General features: G+C 36.7%; 1 protein-coding gene across 3 annotated transcripts in view; it reads left to right on the top strand.

Moving 5' to 3' along the window:
- The window catches only part of FSIP1 (fibrous sheath interacting protein 1), a 181,738-nt gene that overhangs the window by 39,727 nt on the left and 131,874 nt on the right, over positions 1–10,137 (top strand). For all 3 annotated transcript variants that reach the window (XM_019644901.1, XM_019644902.1, XM_019644900.1), the window contains 2 exons: positions 7,474–7,572; positions 9,727–9,851. In XM_019644901.1, coding sequence (XP_019500446.1) covers positions 7,474–7,572; positions 9,727–9,851 — 224 coding nt within the window. The remainder of the gene's footprint in view (positions 1–7,473; positions 7,573–9,726; positions 9,852–10,137) is intronic.

Below are 10,137 nucleotides of genomic sequence, written 5' to 3'. Positions count from 1 at the left end.
AGAGGGCAGTGTCACTGGCCCTCATATGTGGGATCCGAACCGGGGCCCTCTGGCATCCCAAGCGAGTTCTTAACCATCGCGCCACTCGGCCGGCCCAGCAATTGTGATTTAAGTCATGTTTTTCTTATGATTTGACTAGGGTTGTATGTTCTTGGGAGGAAGACCACAGAGTAAAAGTGCCTTTTCCATTATATCACATCACACTATCAACATAACTTATCACTGTTGATGTCAACTTTGACCACTTGGCTGAGGAAGTGTTGTCAGATTTCTCCACTGTAAAGTTCCCTTTCTCCCCCAGCCCCCATACTGTCCTCTTTGGAAGGAAGTTACTATGTGCAGACCATACTTAAGGAGTGGGGTGTTACACTTCACCCCCTTGAAGGCAGATTATTTACATACATTATTTTGAATTATTCTTCATGGGGGATTTGTCTGTTCTCCCTGTTGATTTATTTATTCAATCATTTATATCACTATAGACTCGTGGATATTTATCTTATACTTTGGGTTATAATCCAGTACCACTTTATTTATTTTGTTGCTCAACTATTTCCAGCTTTGGCCTTTGGGAGCTCTTTCAGTTGACTGCTGCATCCCTTTGACATACCTCCATCATTGTGAGTTTTGTTTTGTTGTGGTTGTTGAGCACTTCCTTACTTCCTGGCACTGCAAGATGCGCCAGACTCATCTTCTGTATTTCCTGAGTCCTAGGTTTAGCCATTTTTCCAAGGAACCCTGGTTCCTCTGATTGGAGAATATTAGAAACCAAGATCTGGATGCGAGGTGTGCTTGTTGCTACTGGGGAGTTGTTGATTGTAAGCGCTCTGAGAAAGGAAATATTTGCATGTATACTAACCTGTTATACACATACCTGTAAACATTTCTATGTGAAACCATCTGTGTCTGTATTAAGCTAAACATACATTCATACTGATGTCGCCAACTTTATTATCACATGGAACATTCCAGCCTTTCCCTCTTGCTCTTCTGGAACCTCTACTCTTAACAGTGAGAAACCCAGCTATCACCATCGGCCATCCATTTATTTAATTGTTCAATTCCCCTATGTACAATATGTGTAGCAATATCAAAATTGTTGACCTGTACCCCCGTAGGACACAACTTAATCAACTGGAGTGCAGTGCTGGCGTGCAGTTTCTGTTGCCTTTAGTCTTTCTCCATTCATTACCCAAGTTACCTAAGGTGAGCATCTTTTTCCTCCACCCCCATCAGTGAATGTTTCATGCGTTTGTAATACAGTTAGATTGTCTTGTCACATTCTGCATTCAATCTGGGATTCTATAACATCCTAACTAACCCTTTGAAAATTTACATACATTAAGGTTCAACTCTTTGTGCTGTAAAGTTATAGGTTTTCAAAAATACAGTGTCATGTAATCACCATTATGGTACCATACAGGGTAATTTTACCTCCCTAAAAGACCCTCTCTGCAAATTCCCATTCAGCCCTCTCATCTCCCCCCAAATCCCTAGCCACCATTGATCTTTTTACTGTATCTAGTTTTGTCTTTTCCAAATATTATATAATTGGAATCATACAGTATGTAGCCTTTTCAGATTGGGTTCTTTCACTTAGCAATGTACATTTAAGATTATTCCATATCTTTTTGTGGCTTGATATATATATATATTTTTTCATCGCTGAATAACATTTATTCTATGGATATACCATAGTTTATTTATCCCTTCACCCAGTTAAAGCTATCTTGATTGCTTTCAGTTTTTGGTGATTATAAATAAAGTTGCTTTAAACATTTGTATAAATGTTTTTGTGTGGACATAAAATTTTATTTACTTAGGTAATTATCTAGGAGCAGGATTGCTGGTTCATATGTTTAGACTGTTTCGCTTTTTAAGAAACTGTCTTCCAAATTGGCTATTCCATTTTGCACTTCTACCAGCAAAGAATGAGAATTCCTGTTGCTCCACATCCTTGTCAGCAATTGGTGTTGTCACTTTTTTGGATTTTAGCCATTTTAATAGGTATATAGTGGTATTTCATTGTTGTTGTAATTTGCATTTGCATTTCCCTAGTGACAAATGATGATGCTTTTCAGATGCCTATTTGCCATCTGTATATTTTCTTTAGTGAGTTGTCTGTTCAGATCTTTTGCCCATTTAAAAAATTGGATTGTTGTTTTTCTTATTGTTGAGTTTTAAGAGTTCTTTGTATATTTTGGGTACAAGTCTTTTATCAGATATGTGTTTTGCAGATATTTTCTCCCAGCCTATGGCTTTTGTTTTCATTCTCTTAACAGTGTCTTTTGCAGAGCATAAGTTTTTAATTTTAATAAAGTTCAACTTATCAATTTTTAATTTCATGGATCATGCTTTTGGTATTGGATATTAAAACATCACCACAGCCAAGGTCATGCAGATTTTTCTCCTATGTTTTCTTTTAGAAGTTTTATAGTTTTTGCGTTTTCTGGAAAATTTTCATTTTCTTTCTGAGCTGCCTTATTACCTTGGTTACTCATAGCAATTAATGGATTATTTCTCTTCCTGGGCATCTACAGGAGTGGATTCTGCAGCAGGTTGATATGAAGAGGTCTTTCTTTTGCTTTCCAGTAGGTGGCGCTGGAGCATTTAATGACCTCTGCTTCAGCATTTTCTTTTGTGCTGTTCTGGCATCTCATGTAGTGGGAGGTTTCCCGGGAGGTGGGCTTCTCCTCTGTGATAAGGTTGCCTCAGTCTCAGAGCACGACTCCCAAGGGAGAATGTGGTAGGCAATGGAGTTCTGAGCCGCTGAAACCCCAATGCTACCCCTGTAGCCCGGTGCACAAAACTTGTGTGTCTCAGCAGCTCTCTCAGGGATCATTCAGGAAAGGTGGGGGCGGGCTGGGCTGGGAGAGGTGGCAGGTGTGTTTGTAGCTCCGAGCAATGGCGCCTGCCAGCCCACAGCTGTCTTGCTCCCAGAGCTCCTTCCCTGTTACTGAAATTAGCCGCACTATGCGTCTGTCGCGCAAACTGTCTCTCCAGGGTTATAGATATTCTGCTCTTCAATCTCATACTGCTACAGTTTTTCCTGGGGTCCGCTGCTAACACTGGGAGGGTGGGGGGAGGCGGCCAGGCCCCACGGCTTTGTTTTCCGCTTGGCAGTGAGGGCAGTGAGGGCTGTCACACTTCTGTGTTTGGTCTTTGCCCCGAGGACTCTGCCCTGATCACTGGGTTCAGCCGTATTATATCCTGATCCCTCAGGAACGATTGCAGGCCACAGAAAGTGTATTGCAATCTCAATCCTCCCCTCTCCCAGGACCCCAATGAGCTCCCGGCTGCGTCCTGTGGCCCCTATCTCTGCACTTCCCCCTTCCCTACCCCCGTTTGCCCCGATTTGCCCACTTTTAGAGGTTTTGATGCACGGATCTCTCAGATGTGTGTGTGTTGTGTAGGGAGTCCTTTGTTGAATTATAGCTGTTCAATTTGTTGAAACTTCCAGGGGAGATTTCAAGAAGCACCCTTCATGCTGCCATGATTTTCCATTTAAGTTTATAATCCAGTATGAGTTAATTTTTGTGAAAAGTGTAAGGTCTGTATCTAGGTTCTTTTTTTTGCAAATGGACATCCAATTGTTCCAGCACCATTTATTGAGGAGGTTTTCCTCTCTCCATTGAATTGCCTTTGCTCTGTTAAAGAACAGTTGACCATGTTTCTGTGGGTCTATTTATGAATCCTCTCTTCTGTTCCAGTCATCTATATGTCTGTTCTTTCAGCAACCCCATGCTATCTTGATTATAATTAGTATATTAGTGTTTTCTCTTTTTAAAATTATACTTGCAGATTTTTCCTTTTATATCTTCAAGAACCAGTTTTGAATTTCTTCGTTAATTCTGGCTCTTACCTAGTTATTTCTTTTCTTGAAGTTATTTTGTTTTTCTTTTCTCTAGCTTCTTCAGTTAAATTAGTTAAGCTCATTTTATTTTCTCTTAAAATATGTATCTTAGTCTGCTAGAGCTTCCATAAAAAGTATCACAGGCTGGGTGGCTTAAACAGTAGAAATTTATTTTCTCACAATTTTGGAGGATAGAAGTCCAAAATTAAGGTGCTGGAAAATTTGTTTTTTGGTCAAGTCTCCCTGGCTTGCAGATGGCCACTTTCTCATTGTGTCGTCATAGGACCTTTTCCTTTTCCTTGTGCACAAGGGGAGGTGGGTGGGTGGTGATATACATATCTCCCTCTCCTCTCTGTCTCCCTGTCCACACAAGGATGGACACACACACACACACCAGGAAATTAACATTGATACAATATAAAATACTCTTATCCAATCTACAGGTTTTATTTATATTTTGTCAATTGCCCTACTAATATTCTTCATAGCAAAAGGAGATCCCAGATCATATATTGCATTTAGTTGTCATATCTCTTTAGTTATTCTTTGTATTTTATGACTTTGGTATTTTTGAAGACTATAGGTCTGTTATTTTGTAGACAGCTCCCCAGTTTGGGTTTGTTTTGTTTCCGCACTATTTGGTTCAGGTTATGCAGTTAAACTTTTTTTTCTTTTAATTTTCACTTACAGTTGATATTCATTATTATATTCGTTTCAGATGTATCAGGTTATGCATTTTTGGCAGGAATCCCACAGAAGTGATACTGTGTCCTTCTCAATGGATCATATCAGGAAGTGCATGGTGTCGTTTGTCTCATTACTGATGATGTTAACTTCCATCACTTGGTTAAGTGTTTGCCAGACTTCTCCACTGTAAAGTTACTATTTTTCTTTTATGTGCTGAATAAGTTACCTTATGAGGAGATACTGTGAGGCTATTATCTTGTTATTCTTCAAACCTTCACCCACTAATTTTATCACCCATTGATGAGTCTTAGCTGCATCATTTTTTACTACAATGGTTACCAAATGGTTACTTTCTATAATTTCTTCTACATTTAGTTACTTTGTTGTTATTTTTTCCTCAAGGAGTTAAACTCCTGCAGTTGAACGCCTGTCTTTCAAAACTGTTGTCTTTTAAATCCAAAGCTCAGCTATGAGGCCTTTGTTCTAGGCTGTACTCACCTTCTATCTGAGGCAGCGAATACCAACAAAACTATGGCTGATGAGCCACAGGGTCACAAGAATAATTTCAGCCTAGGAGAAGCCCCTAGGTTTAAAATCTTCAAATAGTATCTTTTGCAAGTTTTTATATTGTTGTGTTTTTATAGGTGTTTTACTGTATAATTGAGTGAAACTGCTATTAAAAAGGAATTATGGGATCAAAAATAAATATATTACCACTTTAAGTATATGAAGTAATTTAAACTGATAATAAAACATTGCCAAATTGCTGACTTGCTGAACCCGCTTTAATGAATATAAAAGACCCTTAATAACAGTGGTTGCCCAAACTGTTTTTCGTATCTTTGTGGCAATCTTGTGGTTACCTATTTATGCTTTCTAATCCCCTCACCTTCTCCCTCATCCCCACCCTCCTCCCATCTAGCGAACCTCAGTTTTTTCTCTGTATCTCTGAGAGTGTTTCTGATTAGTTTGTTCATTTATTCTATTCTTTAGTTTCCACCTATAAGTGAGATCATATGGTATTTGCCTTTCTCCGACTGACTTATTTCACTTAGCATAATATTCTCTAGGTCTATCTGTATTGTTGCAAATGGTACGATTTCATTCTTCTTTATGGCCGAGTAATACTCCATTGAATAAATGTAACACAGTTTCTTAATCCACTTGTCTACTGATGGGCATTTCGGTTGTTTCCATGTTTTGGCTATTGTAAAGATTTTATAGGGTATCAGATGGACACTTGTCTTATTAGGGAGACCACTTTATGGACAGTGTAGGTGCCTGACCACTGTACTGTACACCTGAAGCTGAAGCTGAAGCTGAATAATAATGTCAACTATAATTTTATATATAGGATGTGGAGTACAGCATAGGGAATAGAGTCAGTGGAACTGTAACAGCTATATACAATGTCAGAGGGGTAGTAGATTGGGAGAGGGGTGTTATCACTTTGTGAGGGGTATAAATGTCTAACTATTACATTGTTTTGTACACTTGAAACTAATAATAAAAAGATAATAGTGGTTGCAAAAAATTAAAGTTTGAAAAGAATTTTAAACATTTCTGCCTTTTGTTTTTGTTTTTTTAGCTGAGCCATCGTGCTACCTGTTGGCAGCTTGGCGGCAGCTCAGTGGCATCTCAGCTCAGGCCAGGACTCAGACGGCTGTTGCTCAGAGCTCGCACTCTTGAGTTAGCTCTTAACCAACTGAGCCACTCGGCCAGCCCTCATTTTTGTCTTTTGAATAGCTTACTCCTTTCCCCCCACGGCCTACACTACTAATTCGCTAGATTAACTCAGCAAAGATTGCACAAGGGTTAAAGCTGTAATGCTGTTTCAATAATGATGCATTATTATTAATTCCAATTTAGGGAATTGGAATTGCTGTCTTTGATTTCACTCTCTGAAGTTGTATGTTTTAGTAAAAGGTGAAAGATTTATGTGATCTGAAGAGAAACCAGAGTATGAAGTTGTATGTTTTAAATTTGGTGGCTTGTGAGTTGGGTGAAAGTATCTTCTGCCTGCCTCATTCTTTGCCTCTGTCATCTCAGAGGGGTGCTTGAATCGGGTTTGTTTCAGAGATAGGTGGTGGCTTCTGTAATATCTTCAAGACTTGTCATGTTTTCTGAAGCAAAACCATTTCTTTGTCAAAACCTGGCAGATTCTTTCATGCTAAAGCATAGAGAGAGACTTAGGAAAGAGGATACTTATTTATGTTAGCAGTTTCTTGCAAATATATAGTGTCAACTAATAGGAGAACATATAATAATTTACATTAAAACAAAGAGTTGAGAAACACGATTTCCTAATTTCTTTATGGGATTAGCCCAAGAGAATAAATCACAAAAGAAGAAAGCTAACTGCTAAGAGTCTCCTGGGTTTTCTCTTTCTTTTTAAAAAAATATGGTACGCTTCACAAATTTGCATGTCATCCTTGTGCAGGGGCCATGCTAATCTTCTCTGTATCGTTCCAATTTTTAGCGTATGTGCTGCCGAAGCGAGCACATTGGGTTTTCTCTTTCAAGCACATTCTTTTATATTAATGACTGACCATATATTTGAAATCTTCACCTTGAGGATCTAAAATAAAAAAGAAAAACACAATTAAAGTTACTCAGCATGCACAATCGCTGTATTGTGAATGCTGGACTTTGGATATATTAGCACACCCTTGTACATCCTCCTGTGCACAGAAGTTCTAGGGAAATGCTGTTTGACTACCTTGATTTCTGCTGTTTGTTTCAGTGGCTCAAATGTACAGAGATGATTATCTCTACCTGGAAGTGACATTTTCTTAAGAAATGTGTGTGTGGAGGGGATTTAAGAATACTGCAGAGCACATTAGTTCTTATCTTTTTGTTTAAACAACTATTCATGTAGCCAATTCCTTACTTATTTTATGTGTTTTGAACAAATGATTTTTTAAAATCAATAGATCCTTCTCATTATGAGCCTGAAGACACCTTTTTCTCAGTGTTTCACACTCAAGTCCCTCCAGAAGAATATGAAAACCGTACACAGAATGTCAATCAAGGTATGTCTCAATTTGTGTGATTTTACATATTGTCACAAGAAAATACTAGCTGTGTACAGAAATATTCACAGGTGAAACGATTTGATGAGATTTAATCTAGAGGTGGGTGGAAGTAGGTGTGGTTCTAGATGAAACAAGATTGATCATGAGTAATCATTGTTGAAGTTAGTTGTTGAGGGTTCATTATACCATTCTTTATACTTAGGGATGTTTGAAATTTTATATAATAAAGACCTAAAGAAGGGATGGCTGTAAGTAATGGAAATGCAGCTTAAGGAAGAAAGAAAATTAATGGAAAGAATTCTGGGGGGTAGACAGCTTCTTTTATTTTCAAGAGCATATTCTGTGGGTAGTCACTGAGAAGGAGACTCTTCCAAAATCTTAGAGAAGAGACCAACTAATCCAACTTGGGTTAGGTGCCTACCCTGGTCTAACCAACTCAACCAACCCAGCAAGGGTTGGGGTCATTGAAGGAACATGGCCGCTTCTACCATGGATCACCACCAGGATGAAGAGGAGAAGAGGACATTTCTAGTGAGACAATTCTGACCATACAATCCAGTGTTTCTCCTACGATTTATTAAAAGTATATTTTAAAGAAACGCTTACAAATGTAGACATGGGTGCATCTGAGTTATTTGAATGTTGTATTGTGTAAGAGTATACATGTATGAAACTTCAACTGAATGAATAAATCTCATATTTTAATTTAAAAGACTATATATTGTACAATTTGGATTCTGGGAAAAATTTATATATTTTATATCTAAGGAGGCCACTCACCAAAAACATAACTCATACTTTAACGGTTGGTAGTTGATTAAAAAAATCATGTTATTGATTAGAAAATAAAACCCCAATTATGAAGCACAGATTTGTTTGTCTAAAAACTTGTAACTTAAATTTGAGTAAAACATTTTTTACTCATTTTTAGTTTTGTTTGAAAATAATTTAAATCCGGAGATTTTACTCTTTTCCTGGTTCTTTTCAGCTATTGTTATCAAAATTTATTTTGTAATTATTAAATTCATATTGAATCTTGGATAATTATCTATAAATACACCAATCGACAAGCTCCCTTAATCCTTTTCATTGAGGTTAGCTCTCTTATAAAACAAAGATAACTTTTAGGAAACCTTGTCTAGATTAAGCTACTGGCTTGTTTTTGCCCTTTGGACTTGAATGTGATGATTTATCCTGTTTTGTAGGATGGACTCCACTTGTAATTTTAGAAAACTCTTCTCTATGCATATTTTTAGAGCTTTAATGAAAGATTCACATGATCTTGTTTTAAATGCTTTAAGCATGACTACAGTGAAAACAAGATATTTAATAAAGGGATAAGAGTCCACAAGTATTTTTCTTATCCTTGTTTTGAGCACTCAGGAGTTGACTTAAGCCTCATTTCAAAGCTGAGAAAACTGACAAACTAGAATGAGCTATAGAGGTTTGTGTAGATGGGATGTAGAACATCACAGACACTTATGCCCAAACCAAAGACAGGTATGAACAAAAAGTTTATTGTTCAGAGAGGGTGATGGCAAATTAATAGAAGAGCAGGGAATGACTCTAGTCTTTAGGGAAAGTTTTGTTTCATATAAAGACTACAATAAAATATATTTTAATTAATTAATTAATTAATTATTTCCCCCCCATTACTCCTAAATACTTTAATGTGTATTTTCTAAAAATGGCATTCTCTTATTAAAGTCAGAAAATTATCATTGATCCTGTACTCTTATCTAATGAACAGAGCGTATTATAATTTTGCCAATTATTCCACTAATGCCTTTATATCAAAAGAAAAAAATTATGGTCCAGGATATATTTTTAAATTACCAAAACATCAGAGATTTCTCCTTCACATTTATCACTTGTAGTTCTTTTCGTATTTCCCATGATTCCAAGGAATCAAAAGCAAGAAGTTTGATACATGATAATAAATAACAGAAGTTTTATGAGAACTTCATTGCAAATTATATAGCACATTGACTTTTTAAGAATAAATCTCTCTATATATTAGGTTTCTGGATCTGGAATTTAGAAGTCTATGTATGTTTTATTTCTTATACATTTTAATGTATGCTTAAGGTAAAATTTTAGCATAATGGACAACTATAATTATGAAAAAATTTTGAACTTTTTTAATATTAGATTTTACCTATGATGTGGAAAGAAATGAGTCATTGATCAAAGCAGAAAAGAAACCTTTCTCAAATACGGAAAAGATTGAGTTCAGGGGTAAACACAGCCACGATTTTATTAAGAGAAACATTGAGGTATGTATTTAGAAGTCAGAAGGTGGGACTAAATGAATTGTGAAAATCAAAATAGTTGTGTTTGGTGTCTTTAATTTTTTTGACCGTAATGCATGTATGTATAATTTAAACAACATATATAACTGAAATGAAAGTTTTATGAACCAGTGCTTAACTTCACTATTTTCTGTTCTATCTATCCTATCCTTTCCTATCCTATCCCTTTAAAAAATGCTAACTGCAACTCAATATGTTTATTTCACTACCCAGAAATGAATCCGTTCCTGCAATTTGAAGAACATTTATT

This window comes from Hipposideros armiger, unplaced genomic scaffold (assembly GCF_001890085.2).
Source record: "Hipposideros armiger isolate ML-2016 unplaced genomic scaffold, ASM189008v1 scaffold_92, whole genome shotgun sequence".
Classification (NCBI taxonomy): Eukaryota; Metazoa; Chordata; class Mammalia; order Chiroptera; family Hipposideridae; genus Hipposideros; species Hipposideros armiger.
Note: the sequence above shows the minus strand (reverse complement) of the source record. Positions and strands in the feature narration are given on the sequence as shown.